The 24501-nt window shown below is 45.4% G+C and overlaps 3 protein-coding genes across 3 annotated transcripts in view; 2 read left to right on the top strand and 1 right to left on the bottom strand.

The window, feature by feature from the left end:
* The window catches only part of T265_00980 (hypothetical protein), a gene marked incomplete at both ends in the record, with an annotated part of 42151 nt that extends 18994 nt beyond the window's left edge, over window positions 1–23157 (top strand). The window contains 6 exons of the mRNA XM_009164895.1: window positions 4995–5176; window positions 11150–11633; window positions 16048–16542; window positions 17804–18503; window positions 20783–20899; window positions 21149–23157. Of these exons, the coding sequence (XP_009163159.1) occupies window positions 4995–5176; window positions 11150–11633; window positions 16048–16542; window positions 17804–18503; window positions 20783–20899; window positions 21149–21996 (2826 nt within the window). The remainder of the gene's footprint in view (window positions 1–4994; window positions 5177–11149; window positions 11634–16047; window positions 16543–17803; window positions 18504–20782; window positions 20900–21148) is intronic.
* T265_00979 (hypothetical protein) lies at window positions 1853–6952 on the bottom strand (the record flags this gene model as incomplete). Its single annotated transcript, XM_009164894.1, has 3 exons — window positions 1853–1932; window positions 6774–6906; window positions 6944–6952. The coding sequence occupies 3 exons, from the start codon at window positions 6950–6952 to the stop codon at window positions 1853–1855; spliced, it is 222 nt and encodes a 73-aa protein (XP_009163158.1).
* Window positions 23158–23211: 54 nt separating the features above from the next.
* T265_00978 (hypothetical protein) overlaps window positions 23212–24501 on the top strand; it is a gene marked incomplete at both ends in the record, with an annotated part of 7185 nt that continues 5895 nt past the window's right edge. The window contains one exon of the mRNA XM_009164893.1: window positions 23212–23305. Coding sequence (XP_009163157.1) covers window positions 23212–23305 — 94 coding nt within the window. The remainder of the gene's footprint in view (window positions 23306–24501) is intronic.

Here is a 24501-nt window from a genome sequence, read left to right as displayed (position 1 = left end):
CGTCAGTCCACCCAAGAATACTTGCGCCTTCTCCTCTTCGAATATGAGAACGATGTCGTCTGCATATTCCAGATCGACAAGGTTTTCTTCACAGGCTATTTGAATATCAGGGTTTTGGAGACCCTCCAGCGTTCGTCTCATTATTTCATCAATCACAAAGTTAAAAAGAAATGGGGAGAGTGGGCATCTCTGACGGACACCGCTTTGTGTACGGAAGCTTTTGGAGAGCTCTCCGTACACTCTCACACATCCGGAAGTCCGGGGCATTCCTTGATGGGAAAGCGTCTCAAGAATAACAGACCGATCAACCGAGTCGAATGCGCCTCTTAAGTCCAGGAATACTAGAATCATGGGTCGCTTATACGTATGGCGTTGTTCGTACGTGAATGTGCTAAAAATTATTGCAATATCTTTCTACTCAGTGTATCAGTTGTTGCCATTTATACATATGCTGTTGCCGGACACAGTTAACTTCGAAGGTAGTCAGGCCTAAATGTTCTGGTCCAGGAGTTTTGTAATGCTTCAGGTGTTGCTGCCCTCTGAGCGTTCGGTTGTGCATAATTGTAATGAGCGGCTCGAGCAACAAAATCGCGCCAACACATACTTGCCCAGAACCCGCGAGAATGGTCCTACCTGGGCTGTAGCCCTGTACAGTCGTTTTCCACGTAGCTGTTCACCATCTGGTCCGCACAGTGTCGCATTACCAGATGTCTCGGTGACAATAAGGATGTTAAAAGTGCATTCTTAGAGGAAAGATTCTGTTACCAGAACCCAATCTCATAGGTGTCATCCTGTTGGGTGAACCAAATAATCCGAATATAGTAGTCCTACTGAGTTAAACTGATGTAACTTAGCAAGAGTACGCAAACGCCATACATCGAATGTGTTGGAAGCTGCTCGACCGGAAATTCCAGGCATAAAACGTCAGTGGGAACGACTTACAGAAACGCAATAGAGGAGTTGTGATAAAGTCAGTCATCTAGTTTTGGACCTTTCAGATAGACTGAATTCGCTTTTCTGCTTACAACTTGAAGCACATCTCTCTGGATCTCACTGGATCTTAAGGGTCATGTGTACCAGGCTACAGTAAGGGCTGTGTTGTTGTATGGGTGCGAGACATGGCCTCTGCGGGCCTCTGTGAGGCGTTTTCAGGTTTTCGACCACCGATGCCTCAGAAGCGTGGCTGGTTGTGGGTGGCGTCAGCGCATCGGTAACGAGGCGATTAGAAAACGGGTATTTGGTTGTGCTGCAGGCACCTCAATCCGGGAGAACATCCAGCATCATCGACTGCGATGGCTCGGTCATGTGCTAAGCATGCCGAAACACCGTCTACCGAGACGAGTGTTGTTCTCTGTGCCTCCTTCAGGATGGTGCAAACCGCGAGGTGGACAGTACATGACTTGGCAGAAAGGCGTCAATGAGACCGCGACTTCCCCGTGACCCCATCTGTGCTTGGCTGGAGACGTTGCAAGAAATGGCGGCTAATCGATGTCAGTGGCCTTCTTGCTGTCAGTTTCTTTCTAGATTGTCCGATTGAGCGGTTGGAGGTGTAGGCGCCTCAGTATGCTTGACATAGGCCAGCGCTAGGTCCCCTCCCTCACCCACTCTTTTCCTCTTCACTGTAGGGTTTTTAATACAATTATATATATATATATAACTAGGCAAACCTTATGGTTGCACGGCAGTGAAGCATCAGTGGCAACACTGGTGTCGCTGTCTTAGATGATGATGATGATGATGCCAGCACAATGCCATGATCGGAGTCAAGAGGTGTATTCGAAAATGAATGACACTCTTTTACCGAGGCCTTCCAACGATAGGTCATGGCCAGATGATCCAAATGAGCCCACAGTTAGTTTATGGTTAGTGGCCTCCAAGTCAGCCGGTGTGAGGGCCTATGTTGAAGGTTTGTGCTGGCTATAAACAAATGATCTTCATTGCATAAAGTAATGTAGTAACACAATCCAGAAAAATTACTCACGGCAACGCAAAACTAAAGTTATGCAGACAGTCCTCTCTCCGGTAAGCTGTTTTTTAGGAGTACCTTCATTCATTCTACAGAAAGTTCTTGAACTCACCCTTCCTACTTGATGCACAATTGATTTGTCTTTGGCTTCCTACGCAGCATGTCATTGGATTGCGAAATTGCTTGAGCCCATTCGGGAATCGTTGCTTAACCATTCGGCTAAAGGGTCGTTCGACTACAAACCACAGATCGGATTACTTTTTAACGCTTTATCAGTTTACCCAATACAATACAGAGCACAGCGTGGATCGATAAACAATGTAGGATACACTGTAGGTCATTCAGTGGAATACATACATATGAATTAGATAACCCCGGTTTTTGAATCTCACCTAACTGCTCAACTGGTCACTGCCACATGCCTTAGGTGGACTGATACGCGGCAGACCAAAGGCATCCGACAACCCTGAACTAGTGACAGTGTAGGAGTGCGGAAGCCGGAAAGTGCTACTGGTTTTCATTCGATAATGTGGATCTGGATACCAGTACTTACTTTTAGACCAAAAGCATAAAAGGAGATGTGTTTGCGCCAGGACAGGAGGACGACTGTTCAAACTAGATTTATGTGAGTATGTATTCTACAAACTCCCGTAACCACCAAAACCTGAAATAATTATGCACCCACCTGGGTTACTGCTTTGTCGCTGGATATCGGTCCCACGTAGGTACGAGATACCACAGGATAAATTTGACCAAATAAGCAGACTCTATGTGACTGACATTACCACGGCCTTTCCGTGGTTGGTTGTGAGATGATGTTTGAAAATGGTATACCATAGTTTGATTTCTGTTTGATACCCTCAGTCACTATCATCCTCGGTTGTTTCGTGGCAGTCAAATCGGAGTTATGATTCGTCACAGTAATTTCTTGGTACGAGAAACGTGAGCTTCGTGTGTGTAGATGGACCTGGTACTTTCTAATCAGTCGTTTGATTTGAATTCTATTCGGATTCCCCTAGTTCATTTCCCCCGGTTTGCGTTTAGCGAGCCGTCAGGTTAGGAGTAGACGGCCTAAGTCACCGGACATGGAAGGAAGTTGTTTTAGATGTCACCTCGTGCCAAGGCTGAATTTTGTTTGTTTTCGAAAACATACCCAAGTTTGTTGTCCTCGTGGTCCATTGTTGTCGCTACAGCAAACTGGCTCAGTCACGCAAAGTTCTGACGTTTGCATCAACACGGCTGATGTCAAGCAGTGCATGATTAACCCCACACACAGATCCACACGATTGTCACCAATCATGTAAACCACACTGCCCAATCTAAGAAGCAAGTGACAAAAACCGGTAAGATGTTCAACCAAACGTCGTCTTATTTCATCGGAGAATTTGCATGTGTAAAACAAAACAGGTTTCAGAATAGGAACTAATGGGTAACTTGGCAGTCCTCAACATTTTAACCAAAATCAGTCGTTTCAGAGTTTCCGGATCAGCCGCCTGTGCCCCATATTGTTAACTGCAGATCGTGCGTAATTCGTATCGTCAGAACAATTTGACAATCTTTAGGACCATTTCCCTGTTTCTGATTAATCTCTTGTCACCTAGACCAATCAATTCTCGTATCTTCCCGACCGAACCTCCACGCGCCGTAAACTCACATGCTGCGTTGCAGCAAAGAAAGATATGTTTGATTACACATAGACACCAACCTGCGCAATTGTGCCAGTGTCCAGTGTTGTCTGCAAACGTGAAACTGTCGTCTCTCTTCTTAAACACAATCCCAACTTTGGCTATAGAATGTTCTCATGCAACGCTGTTTCAGCATATTTCGGAAAAAAAGCTTATTTCATTTAGTATTCATGAGATTGAACTTGAGTATACAATTTTCGGGATCCGAGCTGAACACCAGCTGTAATACATGAGCTACGGTTGGATTGGCTACTTGAATTCCCATTGATGCTCAACATTATGGGTTCTTGTTACATGACTGATTTCCTGAGAACTGCCGAATCGATTTGTTCCCTCAAATATGATATTTTGTAGGTAGTATGTGCCACTCCGTTGCTGCTATCAGAATCACTGTTACCTCTTAGGGGGGCGCACACCTGCTTAGCAGTAGGAGTATCTGTTTTGTCACACCCTGTCCATCTCAGAAGTTAGTTTGTCGCATTGTGTGACTAACTGTCGGTGGGTGGAGTTAAACAGGTGCATGTGATCGATACTGCAATTCAATTGAAACGACATTGTTTTTATGTTATTCACCATGTGTGTGTCTGTTTTTCGTTCTTTGTACGGGCCTACGTATTTGCCTCCAGGCTTCCAAGGGATCCGTTTTCATATACTGCAGAGGCTCTGAAACCTGAAACTGTACTTTGCAGAAACAGTTTGTGGTATTCCATGAATTGCACATATACAACTATGATTCCAGATACTTCCGAGTGTGGCCTCCATTGAGTACGAGCGGTATTACCACCTCATTCTTTGATTGAATCCACCCTGTTGGGTGTCGAAACTATACCTAACCCACAGCGGATAGCGACAGTACTGTCCATCATTCATTCTATCAGGGCACCATTTGTCAAGCTTCTCTGGCAGGATCCGTTAAGCATTGTATGTCAATCATTGCTCGGTCAGTTATGATACCAAGACCATCCGTTTCTTCTCATCTCAAGAATAACAGCCCTTATTGCTATTCAATCAACACACTACTTTCCAACTTCATGGGCTTTCAGTGTCACCTAGTCAATATCAACTGTTTCAGACAAAATGACCAAGCTGCAAAGATTTGGTATTTCACTTTCGTTCCCCATCTAGTTATCTACTGTAAACTTTTACCACATTTGTAACCTACTCCGGTAAGTGTGATCCGCTCGCTTGTCCGTTCGGCACGTACCTTCTACGCGTACATGAACAGCAACTTTGTCAGCGTAGGGCGAACGATCATTGCACCTGCACTTTTACCATCTGTGCTGCTTCCCGCCGCAACAGTTTTGTCAAATGTTCCCCTTTCTACTCCCTCTACACTCCTTCAGCCCTATCCCGTTTATCCATGCGTGGCCATCGCTTGTTCCAAATGTCACGTGAGTGCGAACTTCGGTCAGCAGAAATTCTCGTTCGACATTGGGCAGTATATTGCACGTGAACGCGCCGTGGTAATCAGTGCCGCTGTGGATCGAAAGTGTAACGACCAGTTAGCACATGTGACTATGCGGAAGTAAGTTTCTGCACACATTACCGAAACGCTTTTGGATTCAGGGTTGTGTCCCAATGATATCTGTAAGCAAGCGGTTTCCTCTCTATTTTTCTCACATCCACTGAATATAGCACAGTCCCGCTACTGGGACGCAAATTATTTATGTCCTCCAGTTTAGTCACTTTGTAACTCAACATGCGATCAACAAACGAGCGTGATTGGTGTCGCAGAAGGTGTTTCGTTCTGGAAATGCATCTAGTACTACAAGCTGCGGTGTCCCGGTTCTATATGCACGTGTCGAGTTATCGCTTACTGAGAAGGTGGTTATCCCCCACCAGATCCAGAGTAGAACAAACCAAGAGGGGCCGGCGCATGACGCGATAGAGGGACGTGAACGTCGGCAGATACCTTACTCACGTTGTTCGGAGACATTGCTAGAAACAGTGTCAGTTTCAGTCAGCACTGTTTGAACGTTTGGAAGTGTAAGTGGGGACTTATACTGGAAACCTGTATTCCGTTCTGTCATTTTGTTGCTTCATGATGAGTGGATACGATCGTACGGCAGCGAAGTGTCGATTATCTACACTGCTGTTTGTTGCGACGGTTATGATAGTCGGGATATCGTTCGATAGACATTCCTGTTTTTTTCTCAATAATACTTCAACAACGACTTGCCAATTCCTGATCTTTGATGACCACCTTAGTTGAAAACAACCCGCATCCGAATGTGTTTATACCGAAATTCGACCACTTTTCTGTATGCTGCCATCAACCGGCACCGAATGTATGCTAATCTGTGACCTTCACTGCGAAATATACATGGTAGACGCATGACGTAGTCTACGTTTGTGTGAATATGTGTTGGCCATATCTGTCTCCATGGACTGTTTGAATATTTTGAAGGAAATAGGCTATATGTTCAGAGAAGGTCCGTCCTAACCGTGGATAACGCCTGCGTGTGTAACGAAAGGTCTACGCTGAGGCATACAAAAAAAACTAGCGTCGATTGGTTACTTGGAACGACATGACATTCGTACATATAATACCGTAGAATTTTGCCTGCGGATCTTACCAACCGGACACAATGTTCTTAAAAAAAAACACAAAACTGGTATTTACAAAAAACGCGTTTCTCATGTTTTGCTTGGACACCCTTTAATAGGGCAAGTTCGATTTTATTCAAGCCAGGTACTAGTTAAATATGCAACCAATCGCCACTGAGTTACTGCAACATAAACAGGTATTTTTCGGTCAGGCCTGGATAATGGTACCCGAGGCTTCGTAATGTTTATCAGTATTCTCGTGCATGATGCTGCTGTCATTGCTACGTCAAGGTGCAGCGCAATACGAAGGCATTGGCGCTTCGAGTGTGCTAATCCTAACCGCAGTTCCACCTCCGTGCCTAGTGGGCTCGTAAAATCTGCACGGCAGCTGAAGGCTGATACATATGGTACAATGTTGGTCTTATCAGCTTCTTTACGTTTCAGTGTGTCTAATTAGACTTTGACGCAACAGTCCTATAATAATCCCGTGTAAATGGCTCAGTAACTCATGAAATTCTAGTAGAATAAATATGAGCGATAATTTCCTGAGATAGCTCAGAGGTGAAGGTGCTAACTTAATGACCGTAATGTTTGTGGTTCGAGCCCAATCTCTGGGTCTCGACTACTCCTGTCTAGGCTTGGACAACATGGTAGTGTCTCAGTCTGCGTGCTTCCTTCGGATGGTATGGCAGCGAAAGGGTTTCGGAGCTGAAAGATCAATTGATATTTTCATAAAGGAAACTACTCGTAACATTGCTGAGAACTTCGACATCCCACGACCGGTTTCCCACTTCTTGGGGTTCAGTAGGTGCAGTCCCCGAGTTCCGTCAATCTCATGTTCTACTTGAGCAGCATCATAAACGAGATATTCAATAGAGTCTCCCAGGAAAGCCCAGTTGGCACGCGAATGAGTGCATTTGTCAAGATCAATTGATACGTTTTATATTTCGTTTCCAAAGTCAGTGAACTGGGATTGGTGTATTCTGATACGACAGGGTTCACTAATTGATGCTTTCAAGCATGTTGCTAAAGTGCATTGCTGTTATATCTGCTGATTCGCCAATCTGTTTTATCTGGCTTCTGACCCACTCCAGTGCCTGTTGCGGAAAAAATGCTCACAGAAGAGAACCCAACAGCTATATTTCGAACAAGCGAATGAGAGAGCGCGAGTGCGAAAGTACAGCTGTCTCAGGCTATTTATTGGAGGGCACTGTCTGAACTGGGTCCAGTGCTGACGCACGCGGCCTGGCTTTCGTACAAGGCTGCGACGCGCTGCATGTTGCGCGGGCGTTGTCTGACCTCGGTCAACGCTGACTCGCGCTGTCTGGGTAGCACTGCATGTTGTCTGTCTGGTCAACATCTAGCGAAGCTGATAGTCTCAGTAGATTTCGGGCATTCAGTGCTTGCTTTGAGGAATCCGACCTTCCTGATACCTCCCCTTCTTGGCCGTTCAACATAAGATTGTCGACGCGGAAGTTGTGAAGGTTCCACCAGTTTTCTAGCACGACCAGTACTTCGTCTCGGTTGCAGCAATCGATCCGTGTTGGGTGGCACATGCGAGGCAGCGGCTATAGGTGCTGGTCTTGGGAGATCAAAGGTTTCAAGCAGCAGGTTGAGATCCAGTAAGTGTTCTTCCGCCTTTGAGATCGGGCGCACAGTCGTCCGTAATTGATTGACATGTCATTTTCATATCAATAAACCCACCTGGACGCTGTAAATCACCTGGACGATTCTTTTGAGGACGACTCCAACAGTCTATCTTCGGTGCCCTGGGCGATAGTCCCTGACAAGCACACGGTTTCCAGACCGGAATGTTGGCTTCCCTGCTGTTGGTGTTGATGAACATAAGTTATCGATCGGCAGTGTTGGAAGATGCAAGCGATCGATCCAGTCTATGCCCAGGAGACTAAGCTGCTATATCCATCTTACAATCAAATTCACCAACTAGTTGAAGCGGTGGCGAGATGGCTCAAATGGTTGGAGCGCGAATTTACTGACCGAACCCGACCTCTGCCTCTGGACTTCCCCTGTCTAGGTTTGGGCAACCTGGCAGTATCCCAGCCCTCGTGTCTCCTTCGGGTAACATGGCAGCTAGGCACCGGAAGGGTGTTACAGCTGAACGACTAGTTGAAGCTTACCACCTGAAGCATTTCTGGCAGTGATCATTGTCGGTCTGGGTTCCTGTGATCCGATCTTTCTCCAAATGCGCCGGGAAATGATCGCAATATCGGAAGCCGTGTCGAGCTACAATCGAATAGTGCTTCCGTTTGCTCTGATTGTAACATACTTACCATACCACCACCTCTTGGCTTTTTGAATTGTGCGTGAGTTGGTATTCGGGGTGATTTCGGATACAGACTGACGCCTCTGAGGACAGCGTACTCCACAGGAGTCGCCAAACACTCCTTTCTCCTTCAATTTTCTCTCTTGGAGGTTGCCGTAATTGGGTTGCCAACGTTTCGTCGCCAAGCTGGTGGCGTAGTAGTGCGTTGTTGAGTGTAGCGGAATGGTGCGTTGCGTCGGTAACGCACACAACAGCACACTTCGATTGACGTCCGAGTTCAGCGGACAAACGCACGACCAGCCACTACCCCTACCAGTGACCCCTTCGCTAACGAATGTCTTCTTCATGAAGGTAAACATTCAGTCACCAGGTGTCCTTCCGTAAAACCTAACAGATCTGAGGTCATAGAGTTTTTGCCTTATTCGGAATATCCTATATTTGGGAGGCAACCAAGAGTTCGGACAGTCGTTTGTGCTGGTTAGAATTAATAGGTATCAACATCGAAGAGCTTCATCTTTTGTTAAATACGGCCACCTCTGCATCGTCGGGTTTTGTGTGTATCCAAGAAACGGGGCATTTGGGCATAGGAAAATTGATCAACCTAGCCTCAACTATGGACGTATTTTCGCTACAGGACTGACGTGGTAGACGTTATCACCGTTCGGTTCGACACCACTTGATTCTCAACGAAAGGTGAGTCTGGGAAACTAGACAGTTCTCTTGTCTACCGACCGTTCCCAGTTCAGAAAACGTAGCCGTCGCGATCATTCGACTGTTTTTTTTCCGCTCACCGGCGTCGTTACTTTTTCGTTCAGGATGTTGCAAGGAATCACGAATATCACATGGATCTCTGTTGATATGCCGTCTGTACGGAATCCGACTTGGGTTTAGGTCACAAGCGCACACGTACCAGGGCGACAACAGCAGCTTCAGGTCACGTGACCATACATACACAGTCTGTTCATCCCACAATTTCGGCTGTTCCGGCAACCAGTTTCAAGGTTTTCGTGTGTATTTAATTCACGTGCACAAGGCAACTGGAATTCGCCGTTGCGACCTCCACCACTGCTCTGTCATCTGATTCTTCACAGGTGACGGGGAAAGTGAACGTCTGGTCTGTATTCACAGGGGACCTTGTTTGATTGTTGTTGATGCAACTTCCCAGACATCATCTCATCTTTTGTTGTTGACTGTGCGCAGTCTATTTTAGAAGCAATCGTTTTACCACCTAATTCATCTGATTGAACGAATGGAGTATTTTCAGTGGACATTCGTTTCATTCGACCTGGATAACTTTGATCAGACCGTTCATTGTACGGGAATGTCTTGAAATGGCAGCACTATCGCATGCTTCATGAGGATGTTCCTTGTGTTTTTAACTCGAAAGATTCATGGGTGACTTTAGTACTTTCGCAGTAGCCGCTTCACATGCGTCTGGTGTTATATACATCCTCTTGAACTGCATATTTTTACTGTACACTTTTTATAGTTTGAATTGCTGCGCATTACTAGGTTTTACAACAACATCACAGGCGTTTCCATCTATAGAACAGGCTAGTGCGTGAATTACGATGCGTTTCATGCGTAGAAAGTGATGTAATTCACGAACCTGTAGCCTAATACTGTTTATGGTGCACAGAGAGACCGGCAGAATACACCGGTCTGGCTTCCTACATCACTTGCATCGCGATGCCTTTGATACTCACTCTTTCATGCTTTCAAATAACGTGAACGCATTGTCGTAATCCATCATCTCCCCAAAGTCGGTCAGGACTCTGCAGCTTTACGATGATTGTTATTTGCGTGGCAGTTTTCCATTCAGCTGGCGACGTCGTTATCAGAAGCTGTGATGGTTGGGCCATGTATCGTGCATACCAAACCACCGTTTGCCGAAGAATGTAATGTTTTCCGTGCCCAGTTCAAAGTGGCGGAAGCAGAAAGGTGGCCAACTTCTGAGCTAACACAGGGGTATGAAGGAGGTTAGGAAAAGCCTGGGTGTTGTCGGTGCTACTCACCTTCCAGGATGGGGATCGCCTTAGTCCTACTGCGCCTGGTTGGATACTGCAAGATATAGCCGCTACTGGATGTCAGTGGCTTTCTTGTCAGTTTCTCTCTAGACTGCCTAAATGAGTGTCTGGAGGTGTAGGCATCTAAGAATGACTTAAGTAAGCTAGCACTAAGTACCCTGTCCACTTCTATTGCTTTCTTCACAAACGTAAGTGATGGTTATACGGTATTGGACATTGATGGTATGCTGTCGATGATGATGGTGGAGTCGTTTTCTGACTCATACGATAACATCTCGCAGAGAAAATCTATCATTTTTCAGTTGTACCATGCCACCTCCAGCGTTTTCATGGTTGTGAAAGCTTTTAGAACTGCGTGTACTCAGTAAAATTGGTATGTGGAAAGTCCTCTTGTTTGTATGTGAAGTACATTTCTGAGTTTAATTAAAGTTCGAATAATATGCTCGCTGCATAGCGCAGAAATGTTCCTAATTTTAGGCAATTGCAAACTTGCGTGAAATTTAGGAAAATTCTTTGCAAACGAACTTGCTGTGCTTAATTTTGATGGTTTGTAAACTTTGTGACCCATCCTTGTGCAACATCTTGCTTCTTTCACCATATGTGGCTACAATCGTGTACATATGCTTGTCTCTTCTGTCAGATTGGTCGCTGCATACCTACTGCATAATGGTTATTTAGATTCAGCTAGTGCTTTGGGTGGATGGGTTTCGCAAACAACAATTCCTGAGCCTCCACGAAGACCGAGCGATTTGTTCCTAACCAACGGGGATCGTAAATCCACACCCGTAACAGGAAAGCCAACTGAACAAAAGCCAGCGGACGTTTCTCCGTTGTCTCCGGCGTCATCTATTCAAACGCCCGCCCTTGAATCCTCCCGCTCTCTTTCATCACCAGTTACGACCCCATTCCAGTTTAATTGCAGCACACCGAATACAAAGGAAGAAGATTTACTACAGTGGCCAGAACCAACGGAACTGTTGTTACGACGGCGTCATTTGCGTGATACCATACGTCGTGGTGACTATCTCTCCGCACTAGAACAATTGGAAACACATTTCAAGGCGCTTATGGAACAGGATCCTTCAATCGGTTTCGTTTTACGATGTCATCATTTTATAAATCTTGTGAGTTCTAAGGTTTATTCTCTTAATGTTTTGCTGATGGGTTGTGATTCCAGATTTGAACATATTGTCGAATAATGATGCTGCGATTGTCCTTTAGCACATATGAACTTTTGGATTATTCCGGGCGAGTGAAGATACCCGTGGAATTCATGAAGGTTTAGGGTACCTACATCTATTCTTATCATGACTTTCAAGATCCTAATGGTGTTCTAGCTGAGCCTGAGTTAACATTCACATCAATCCCGTTCTTCTTCTAGTTAGTCCCTACGAAAGCTAAAAGCATTGGACTTGAGTTTGGCTCCCGTTAGAGTTTGTCAGTGGTCCGTCTAAGCATATGGTGTGAGCGCATTAGCACACACTGTCTACTAGTGCACTTTGGCGCACCGTCACTCATGAGCGGACAAACATATTGACCTCTGACCAGTGTAACTGGTCTACTTGCTGCTTCATACTACGATGTGTTGTGGTCCTGTTGGTCGACGGACCCGTCAATCAGAACGTTCGGTCCAAATAGCGCCTCGGCGCTTGGACCCTGTCGAACAATTTTCAGTTCCCTGTTGGTCGTAGCAGGATGTGTTAGGTTCGAAATAAAGCATTGAGTTTGATTCCTCTCATCGCTTATGATTCTGGGTCCCGTCACACAGTAACCGTCAATTCATTTTGCCAGGATTTTGCAAAACGTATCTACTTTATCCCCCTGGAACCTGCACAACGAGTCTGTTATGCGCGCTCTATTCATGACGTCGAGCTGATTTCGAGGTTTTGATTTACCATATTGGTAAATGAAACAGTTTTATTTCCTGAGATTGACAAGACAGTTTCATCGAGTTCTGTGTGTGTATACGCGTGCCATACTCATTCAACTAGTTACAGTGTTCCTTAAACAGAGATAGTCGCTGTGGATAGTTCACAAGGCTATAAGATGAACTGCTTTCTCGAGGAGGAACCGCTTTATGGTAAAGGCTCGAGACAGCTCATTGGCTAAGACGCAAAATTACTGCCCGGAAGATTCGTGGTTCGAACACAACCCCGGCATCTCAACGTCTCCCCTGTCTAGGATTTGGCAACTTCAGCCTAGGTGATTCCATCCAGTGGCATGACAGCTAGGCATCGAAAAGTTGTTGCAGCTAAGCGCTTATTTATGTTTATTATTATACATTAGAGGCTTGGTGGATACCGTGGGTATTGTACAAGTGACCTTCTTGAGCAGGTTTCCCTGAAGAGAAGTCCCTGCAACCTCTCACTCGTGCTAGAATACTTCACATCTCGTCAGTTGACGGTCGCAGAACTGTCTTGCTTTAAAAAAATTCTAATTACGCGTTGTGAAAATAAACTACTTTCATCCAGGCCGCACCAACGTTTCAGTTGCTTGAGATCGTTTTTTCGCTTGTTTCAAGATTGTCAAAGTTGTTTCACGTAATCAAGGTCGTTCAACTGGATAGACTCATTTAGGTATCATTTACACGGCACAAATCACATGCGTGATGTGCAAAGCTCGATGCATGTGTGATAGATCAGCTGGGCCCTAACACTTTGGTGACCTGGCGGTGTCCGTGTACTTTGTTTTTTTCAATCACATCAAACGGAGTGGTGTTGCATAGGGGCTCATAATAGCTCTTCTTACAGCCTTCTTACCAGTTCGGGAAATCAACAAGTAAGAGGCCAAACTTCATGCGAACCTGCGAGACAGAAAATGAATATTTAACAGCAATGTTTTCGACGTGAAATTAGATGTGAAACGACTGTGAGGTCATAAAACTGCTAGTCTCTAACCCGCAAATGATTTCCACCGAACCATTCTGCGGTATGTACGCCATTCAGAACCGCCTGTTTTTCGATCCTGCAGTCCTGCACAGCACTGCCCTGTGGGGTACATTGTCCAGTAACCGCTAAGTTAATGTGAACGAGCTGTTCACCCTTATGAGAAATTGCGGTTAGAGGATGACCGAATCATCCACGGGAATAAACCCGATTCACAGTGAACCTTATTTCGACCTTGGGGCGAGACGGCCCAAGCGGTAAGAACGCGAATTTACTGACCGGAAGGTCCGTGGTTCGAATCCCACTTCCGCCTCTCGACTTCCCCTGCCTAGGCTTGGCCAACCTGGCAGTATCCCAGCCCTCGTGCTTCCTTCGGGTGGCATGGCCGCTAGGTACCGGAAGAGTACTACAGCTGAACGGTTTTTATTTTGACCTTGCCATAGGGTAGCCTTTCTTCGGATAGTCACACTAATTAATGTCTGACAGAGAACGCTGTTGTGGGAATGACTTCTCTTCACAGGTGTGCCTCTAGGATGTACTAGATTAACCCAGCTCAGTTTTATTGGATTAGATAAAAGTTATTTGTCTAGTTGATGGTTACGTCTTTGAAACAAACAGTTAAATTTCAGAGCCTAACGAATCGGCAATAGGGGTTCTGCATGTGACCAGCTTTCTGGTAAAAGCTCTCCCACATGTGTTCCCACTAATGATTATGCTTTCTGACCTTGAAGTCACTTGACGGTTTTTTGTCCGACACTTTACCCCAGCACTGCTTTATTCTTTGTGATTGCACTTTGATTCATTCTGAATTATAGGCCAATATATATTTCTTCATCATATCTTCTCAGCAGGGCCTAAAATGATTAAACACTGTCAAGAAAGTAAGGATACCTGTATCTCACCTTGTAATGGGGATTGAATTGAAACACCAGATAGATCTACGTTGGTTTGCACCAGATGTCAGAATGTGATTAGTGAGGCACCATGGGGTGTGAACTTTTAGCATTATATAGAATTTAATTCATCTTTACGAATTCGCTGTACCATTTGCCCGGGTTGTCTCATCTGGTAGTCATTATGTCTCTTGCTACATTTAGGTTTGGATCGAAACAACTTGGCATAAGTCTGCCGGATTAATACAGCTGACTATAAATCTAACTTTGTAAAAAGGAAGAGGGACACTGAAACGTGCTCGAAATGGGTGCAGGTGTTTTCAGTGTGTTGGGAAGTTCCCTCTGGTAGCATTCTGGTGCGCGTTCGCTTCACCCCACGACCTTGAAGAACGATTTATCACTGCTTGATGTTGGGTTACATTCTAGGAGACTTCATGATGGTCTCCTGATCGGGACGATTTTTGCATCCTTGCTTTACAGATTGGTCTCAATAGTTATCGGATATTCTTTCTTTACGGGACACCATTTACATTCGGTTGCAAATGTGGAAGTTTCTTCATGAAGTTTTCCTGGGTTTATCTCTTGCGTGAGCTCGGGTCACCTCTGTGAGTTGACTGAGGTTGTAAGTTCTGCTGGAAGCCATGCCTAGTTGGTACTAATGTGTGGTCTAGGCCCTTTTCTCTCTGTACTTTTAGTAATATCACTGGGGCCTGCGATTGGCTTGTCCGCATATTTTCCCTCCAACTATCCGTGAAGTTCACCTATCCATCCACAATCTGAGCACGTGCTGAGTAGCCTTAAAAGATTTTGGGAATGAGACTGAATTTTGTAACCTTATTCTTGGGACTCACAATAATGTCTTCGTTAGCTGCGCGATTGCTACTTTATTTTTGTCCCAAGTAAAGGTTATGTTCGGCGAAAATACCATTTGGATACGTGGGACTTTTTCTCTCTCCCAAATGCGTTTGATCCGAAGCTATACCTAATTTCTTGCCAATCCTTTTGCACTTCCAACCATCTTACAGTGGTTTGATTCTGTGTTGCTACTCCGTACTAAGTTATTTAATTAAGGGCTGCTCGCCGATATGACACCACTCATGGCAAAGTGGTACTCAGGTTTCTTGTTCATCAGCCCAGTTTGCTTTGTCTTGACTAACGTCTATCCCCGAAGTATGTCTCTATACTGTAAACAACGGTTGTTTGGTCACATACAGGCGTTTTCTGATCTGCATCAGTGAGGTGGTCTGTTACGAAGCTCCGTACAGTCCGTTCAGGTCGCATTTGTGGGTGCTGGCTTCATTAGCTGACTTGGTTTGGTCTCACGTCTTTTTTCAATACAGTCTCACTGAAAAAAACTACTGCTACTTTTTTTACGGGAAATGATCTCTGTGGATCCGGTTAGCGAATTCTCGCCTATGTTTCTGTCTTCGGTTTTGCCATTGTTTATTAGCAGATGCATAGGGACGCAGTTTTATCCAGCCAGGTCGGGCGTGTAGATAGTAACGGTCTATCGTTTCCCATCAGGTGTAATTGAAAATCTTTGTCCTACGTGTGTACGTACGATGGCGGTAGCTTACGCTTTTGTTAGCTGGATATGCCTCCGAGTTGAAAGCATGTGACATGCTTTCATCTTGGGTTCTTTTAAGCATGCGAGCTACGCATGCACATATGATTTCAGGCTTTAATGTACTGGAAGTTACTAGTACGTACGTGTTTGTATTTATCATCTCTAGTGGAATCCGTTTCTTTCCACCATACAGATGTGTAACCAAGCCGACTCCTCATGTGCCTCAGGAAAGAATCCTGACTCTGCTTCGGTTCCCACCCAACAGTCTTACTCCCCAGTCCACCGACATAACTCTCAACCAGCCTTGAACATCACAGATGCTTCTTCACGCATCGGTGCTCAGAAGCGCCCAAAGCCCTCCAGTTCGTTGGAGTCTTCACCCGAGCCAATAGTAAATGGATTCAACGGCTGTGAACAGCAACCATCCCGACAATCGCGCCTGTTACCAACGCCGCGAGTTGTTCAATCTCAACATCATCAGCATGAGCATAGTCCTTCGAGTTGCCAGGCCCCTATCCGTCTGCGGCTAGACGCGCCAGCACATTTGGAACGCCGTGCTTCACTCAATGACACCACACCACTTCCCGTCTATCCTCTTCACCATCAGTGCTACCCCGACGAACCGCTTCGTAATTGCTCTGTGACAACTCCGCCTACAACCGTTGATCGACGGAGGCACTCTACGCATGTGAGTTCCTCTTCTCCCCAGCCAGACCAGATACTTTGTGCTGGAAGCAACCCATGAAACAACCGGTTTTAACTAAAATGGTAACGAATTTGGACATGTAAGCCTGTATTCGTGAACTGGCACTGACAGCTAGTCATTAGAAGTGTATTTTCAACTACTGGAATGTAGCAAGTTATAGTGGAACTCCCTTTTGGTCGGTCCTGTGGGTGATCCTTTGGAAGAGCGGTGACTGTACGTAATTCATAGTCTTTGGCTTGTGGACAGATCTTGGCATAAGAGTCCTATTGCGTAAATTCTCCAGCTTCGAGATGTTAAGCTCGTTATGTTACTTAAGCGTTATGTCAGCTAGTTCACTACATATATTCGAACTGTTCTGTATGCGCGTGCACCAAATCGCATCGACTGGAATTGTACAGGAATGCGCACATTCCCGGGAGTCGCCTCCGTGCTGCGTATAGGCTTTGTTATGATCTTATTGGAATGAAGTCTCAATCGATACATGCTTCCTACATACTGGACTACGCGCTCATGGTCATGATTTCAACCGTTTAATAGCGGTGATGCGAACTGTTTTGAACCTACAATGCCTCATGATCAGCACACATTAGAAAACAAACGCCTAACCGCCAGACTCTGGACATGTGTTCAGAGTCTTGTTGTTCATCTAGGCTAATATTTGAGGAAAGAGTATATTTGTTAGCTAAGCAATGGAATAATCACAGCAGATTTGTGGTTCGTTGAATTCATCTGAAGCTTCTATATCTTGGTAGGTAGTGTTTGCTGCTGCATAATGTAGCACAGCACCGCGTTACGGCTTCCGAATAATACAACCTGTTTGCAGGTGATGAGGTCTGATTAGGATGGAACGTCAACAACCAACGTCACACTTAGCGAAACAATCTGTCTGTTGTCAACACGTTTCTGTTTGGTCTTAAAGCAAATTATTTCTCCATTGGATTGAGGCAGATTGTATACACTCGTTTTTTTTCTTTTCACGTACTGCGTATTCGCCTGTACTTCACTGATGAGAACGTGCTAGTTTTGACTATTATCCTGCTCAATGTGTAGACTTGTCCCACTCCCGCTTTGAAGAAATCCAAACCGGTGGTGTGCATTCTTTTCGGATATCATGTTGGTGTTGATATGCGTCCAAGGAGACCGTTTACACGCCAATCTATTGTAGGTCATCTGATATGTTTTCCGACAATATTTTGTATATTAACTGTGTTGTTTTTGACACCCCCTACTTTTACTGCTTTAGGTTATAAACCGAGTAGTCCCGGGTTCTCATCGGATTTCAGAGGGCCACAAACATACCACAAGAGTGCTCGGAGGTGTGTGCCTTCCCGTCTGTGGGCCACCTGAGTTGGAACGTGGCCTTGACAGTATCGGCGCTGCTGTCGGTCTGCTAGACTTGACCGGCACCGAACAACGGCTCGGCAACGGCCGTCCAAAGTGTATCAATATCATACGCCGTGGAAAATCTCGTGACAGCTCTGTTGTGTCACCATCAGCCGACCCACCAGCTCCCACCAATGAATCCGAAAATGGGACTCGTCACCCCGTAGGCAATTCTTACCACTGCTCTCGCGAGCCGTCAATGAGTAATGGGACAAACATTCGAGTTTCCACCTTTACTAATGGCGCTGTTTCGACACCCAGTCCGACGGAACCCTCACCTGCATTTTCTCACTCAGCTACCCCTAACAAATCACAGGAACTCAATTCTGAAATCGAGGACCAAAAGGACAAGCCAGACAGTAACAAAACCAACGGTTCTTCGAACGACAATTCTTCCTGCCTCGTTCTTTCTTCCTGCTGGTCAACAAAAGATGTGATTTATCTGGTCGAATACGGCCGAATGTTGCGTGCCACTGCTTTGGAGCTGCAATGTCGTAATGCAATTACAGACAGTCAGCTGCAGCTACTAAGCGTGAGTCTCCTTTCCGATGTTGTATCAAGTGATTGCCAAGTCGAATTCATCCTATCGCGTACCCCTTAATGTGCTGGTGTCATTGCTTCAATGAGATTTTCTTTCGCTCCACTATTCAACCGACCTTGTTCGAAAGCTTTTTCACCCACAAAGCCTCTTCCTACCTTGCAATCATTTTTACCGGTTACACCGGACTTCGAAAATTCAGTCTGCGTATTTCATCACTTGGCGCAACTGTTAGTTTGCCGACATGTCCACACCTGTGGTCTGTTTCTCGAACTGTTTATGGCCGTACGTAGTTTTTCGTTCATTGTACTAATTTTGCAGCATAAGTAGTGGTTTAAATTCAGTTACATCTCTGTGTAAATCAATACCACAGAGTGAATTCAAGCCAGTTGTACCGAGGTGTTTTAAATGGGCTCATCCGGAGGCATCATTAATTTCTCGCTGCTGGTTGACTGCCATTCAACACCATCACGTACTATGGTTTACCGTGTTTAGCTGTCTCAGTTGTTTCAGTGAGTGGTGTGGCGTATTTTCATTAGTGCAGTTTTACTTTTTGCGACACCTTTTACCCATCCATATCATTAATAAATTCATTCACATTGTGTCGACTCGTTCCAACCGGTACTTTCAAAAGAAGGCGCTCCCACGTAGTGTTAATGTCGGCATGTTGAATTCCAGCACTGCGGGAGATTGAACAGTATACGGGTTGCACTTCACATTCCTTCTCTTATGAATGACGTTAACTTTCTTGACACAGTACAGTACTCATAAGGTTGTGGAAGGCTCTTCGGCAGCCGGTTTGACTCTTCATGAGCTTACCAGGCCAGCATTCTCTGAGTTTCCGTCACTCATATGTCCTAACTAACCCCAAAATAGTACACAATTGGCAAAATGCGCTCATTTGCAAACCAAATAGACAGTGATGGGAGACTCACCTGAATCGCTTGAATCCCTCGTCTGTGTCCCACATTCAGTGGGACTATATCACAAACGGAAGATGCAGTTGAGGTTCTCGTCAACACCAATGTAATTTACTAATGCGCCTATTTCAGCGGTGGCACATTAAGTTGATTTTGGAATTAGGTTAGTCCTTAGGGAGTATATTCACTGGTTACACTATAAAAGTAGAGGTTTTTCAATGTTCCGAAAACACGCTTTTCCCTTTGAACGTAGGCAGCAATTTGATCTAACTTAAAGTATGACAAGCATACTTTCAGCTTATAGCTGGAGTAGGCTACTGTGTGCTTTTCGATGGACAGCCGCACCATCATGTGATACCCTATTCTCATATACTACAGCCTGTCATCCAGCCCATCGATTTACACGCATCTTATAGGTTATGGATGTGATTTCTGGCCAAAAAGATGACACTTCTTGGCCCAGTGTCCCATGTTTTACTCATCGCGCTTGCTACATTGGAAGGGCGCAGTTGCTGATTTGCTGGCTGGATTTCATATGGTCCGCTCGGAACCGTGAAAGGTTCCAATCTTATCAGACCTGTGTGCACTGTAGGAAATGGTTAATTTCGTTCTGATGTGTCTGATGCTGTAGAACTTAAGAGTATTTCCTCAAAGCGCCGGTTCTGTGGTCCTTTCTATTTTTGAGACAACGAATTCTTTGTGGCTTTATATGTGTGCAGTTGCAGAAACGTCTGAGATAAATAGCTTTCTGAAGGTCTAACATCTTGTTCAACTTTTTCTTGGAGTTTTACTTAACTGCAAGCCTTGGTCACCCAGTTCTCATTCCGTTTACTACTTGCTTTCCATCCGTCGTCCAGGGTGCATTCGGACTGATCGCCTATCAGGACCCCTATACAAGTCCATTCAGGAAGTTTTTGGGTCCAATTCACCGAGAGCGTTTGGCAGATGCTGTCAATAGTGCAATAATGTGTAAGACCATGTTTTCTCGTTTGTTTTCTCACTATCGTCTATCAGTTCCGTAATGCTGCCAATCAGATTGTATGGAATTTCTCTTTCTTATATTGTGAATGAAGGCGGTCAACCGTTCACATGGAAATAGTTTGAACAACTTAATTGATTTCAAAATATCAACTTTTTCGCAGACCTGATGGAGTAGAGCACATGAAACAACGGCTAACACACGGCCGACGGATGGACGAGAGTGGGTTATCTTTCCTTGTGGATTTGACCTGTCGTACGCCAAGTTACCTCTGTATTCCGGTTGCACATATCTGGAAAGACCATTCCCAGGAAAGCCATTTGGTCGCTTTATTCAGTTTATCTACCCGGAGAGCACAGAACACTTCATCCAACATTTCCAATTTCTTTCAATTCTTTGCAGAATACCAGCTTTTCACAAGTATACCTGTTGGTGTTTGGATGCGTAGTATAAAAGGCAATGCTAATACTTCACGTTCGAAAACAAATGTTGAGCAGCTTCAAGTTGCAAAGTATTCTAGTGTGCAGTGTTGTGCATTATTGGAGTACTTCACCTACCGAATTTAGCAACTCAGATGAGGTTTTATTGACTTATTTATTTGGAACTGCGCTAGAAACACTGCTTACAATGATCGTATAAGTTCGCCTGGAAGCCACAAACGAGAGATTCAACTGGGTTCCAGGTGGGTCTCTCGCAAAGCTTAATTAGTTTGCAAATGAGTGTATTTCGCTAATCACCATGAGCCTGTTTTTCTTCTGTTCTCTACAGTCCACCTCAACCAACCAGCCTGTCCCGTTCTTGATACAGCCCTTGCATTTCTGGAAACTTCTCTAATGGGTAGTGATGGTGGGGCATCTGGCCAAACCGGTGATTCAGGCATTGGCGTCAGTGGAAGCGAAGGGACTAGAACCAGTCTACAGCCTGTTGACCGTCTTTCATCTCCCCGCCATCCTCAGCGGACCCCGATAGGAAATAATTCGTTTCCAGCTAGGCGCAGTTCTGATCCTTCAGACGTTTTGAATCAGCAACGAACCTCAACCGTTGCATACACTGCCAACTTCCGGCGCACTTCACCAGTGCGGACATTAGTTATTTCACGTACAACCCGTCAGAATCCATCTTCGGCTGATTCGCAGTCTCTTGGGACGGCGGATACTGCGGAGGATCCATCTGTCAGGATCACCCGATTGACTGGTGATACCCACAGTTCCGTTATCTCAACTTCCATCTATATACCACCTTCTGCCCTAGTTTCACTTGGATCCCGCAGTCAACCCCAGTTGAATAACCGTGCATCAGCCATCACAACATCCCCAAGTACGACCTCTTCTGGGTTACTTCGACCTACTAGCCTAACCGGTTCCGCGAATCCTCACTCGCGTGGACCACCCTCATCTCTGTTCCCATCTACCACCGCTTCGCCCCAATCAGCATCCCTGATCACTACAACCAGCAACACACATGCAACATGGTCTAGCACTCGTACGCAGTCCAGACATACTGCGTCTTCGGCAGCTTCCCGTTCAACAGTCGCTGTTTCTTGTGTGCTTGAGGCGCAAGCGCCCACTGGATCGGAATTAGCTGGATTTTTCCATCCACTCTTGTTTATCGACTGATAACAAAACTACTGCTGCCCGTCAGGATAACCGCGTGAAAAATAAGTGAAATAATTAGTGATGCTATTTTCACGGCTATCACTGTTTCATACTGTTTACCTTCCAGTTACACCTGTTTTCATTCTCTTCCCAGTATCTTCGTTCCATTGACAAGCACTATATGGTTACTATTGTCTGCGTCGTTGAGCCCCATCCTGTTAAAACCACTCGGGTCTTTCGTTCCTTCAAGCGTTTGGCTGTCTCCCGATAGATTGACCGAAGATCTTAACGACATGTACAGCAGTAGATTGAACCATTTACAGGGAGTCCATGCGCCATCTTCAGACTAGTCATCCAGTGTTGCAAAATCGCTGAGTAGATGAGTGGCTGGTTGCCAGTCTTTCGATTCTAGCGGGATTCGTCCGTGCATTCGGACAACTTTCTAATTCAGATTCACACGGACCGATCTCCTGTCGTGCTTTGGTTCTTACTCATTCACTGTGATCTTGCAATTCATTCACAACTGCCCCTTCTCTGTCAACTGGAGTTTGCTACTCACACTCACTGACGTCTATTCTTATATTTTTGTGCTCTCTGTTCAACGGGTATTGGTCTACCAGAAGTCGACCTTGTTCGTTAGATTTTAAACATTTCACCCCACAACGTCCTACAAATGTTTTTATCTTTCGCTGATTTCTCTGCACGTGACGACGGTCTGTTGGAACGGATTCTTTCCGTAGCTGCTCCCGTGCGACCTGTTTTTGAGTATGGTGACGCAGAGGAAACACGTGCGATCACAAACACAGTCAAATACAAATAAGTAACAAAAACAAACAATTGATTTCGCAGAATATTCTGATTAGACTATTTCTGATCTAACCTCTGATCCCGTACCGAACCCTTTGACTTGCTTTTGTTCGAAACGCTGCTTGTGTTTCGTTTTGCTGTTTTCGCGTCAGCTGCCCACCTATTTTCGGCTGGTATGCAACATCGCATGTGGCCACCGATTTGCCTACGAGCATTTGCGACAATATGTCTATCCACACTCGCCACTCGAACGGATAGTTGAGAGCAATACTGCCGTAACGCAGGAAAATTATCCGTAGACGTGACCTTACGCGCCGAGCCGGGATAGGGGGTGTTTCATATTATGTGTTATTGGTATAATGTCAACTGGAGATAATTATCCTCGAAATTCTGCGGCGTCGAATTAGTGTATAGTTTTCGATCAGCTCAATGTGGACGCTGGAAACCATGCGTATATTTCAAGTCCCCTCTTTTATTTCCATTGGTTCCTGGTCGGAAGTACGAAACAACAGTAATTCGGAGGGTTAGTAATGGCTTCAGCGTTTATGGGGGGATGGACGGTTAAGGTCGAGAGGATAAAGTGACGATGCTCAGTCGGTCAACTTATCTCGAATCTTTGACTTGGGAACGTGAACTTCTAGGCATTACGATTATATCTTCAGTGCGATGCTCTCAAAATTCTGCCGATCGCTGCGAACAACCGGAAGACATTTTAGTCAGGTTATCGGTGACATATTTGTCTCAGTTTAGGCCCGAACGCTGTTCGCTACAAATCTGCTCCAGAAGTGACGTTAACAAAGTTAAATTATCCCAGCTGTGTTTTGCTTATGCGCTCCCGTACTGTTCGTGAAGAATCGTTTGCATCAGTTACATGCACGTATCTAGTCTGAACCGCGAATAACTCTAGCACCGAAAAGGTGTCCACGATTCGATCGATGCTACGATTGGCGTCATAACAGACGATGCTCTGTGGGACCGAACGGTTGCTAGGATACACCGATAACCTGCCAGCTTTGTAGCCACTGGACTGTTCAAACGAAAATCGTTCTTATGGCACTGCTTCCAGACTTGCACAGCCTATTATTGGTGCGAGCCTGAAGCGGACGGGAGGTTCAGGTCGTCCAGCTGCATTGCTGACCGTTGATGGACACCGAATTGAATATCTTGATTTTCTGTGTACATAGATGCCTGCCTGAGGAACACTGTTGGTTCTATTTGCTGAAAATGTGCATGTGGAATTGTTTCGGGACGGATCAGCTTTGTGAATGTTTTTGATCAGATTAAAAGGCTCATAAACCTCTGCGGGCACCAGGAACGAGGAGAAGATTGTGAGTTAGCTGTAAGGAATGGATGCGATCCGAGTATTGTTCTTTGCGGTGCCTCAGGTTATGTCAGATCGATGCCACCGTGTACGATGATAGTTTCGGTCAGAGATATGGACTCGCACCATAGTTTAGTGCAGTGCATGAATCACAATAAATTTGTGGTCTATTCGGTGACACTGCGTGCGATTCGTTGGGCACGACAGGTTGCGTGGAAAAGGACATCACGTGACATCCGTCAGTTTGGCCATTTCAGGACGCGTACAAGTTTGTCATATGGTCAGCACACGATGATCGGTAGAATTTAGATTCCTGCTGACGATACACATTTTGGATCCTCACTTGGTCTAGTGCGTCATTGGAAAAGTCACCGGCTGTTAACAGAGTTTGGATGGGA

The sequence above is a fragment of the Opisthorchis viverrini genome (assembly GCF_000715545.1).
Source record: "Opisthorchis viverrini unplaced genomic scaffold opera_v5_10, whole genome shotgun sequence".
Classification (NCBI taxonomy): Eukaryota; Metazoa; Platyhelminthes; class Trematoda; order Opisthorchiida; family Opisthorchiidae; genus Opisthorchis; species Opisthorchis viverrini.
The sequence above is the reverse complement of the archived record's forward strand: the minus strand, read 5'-3'. Positions and strand labels throughout refer to the sequence as shown.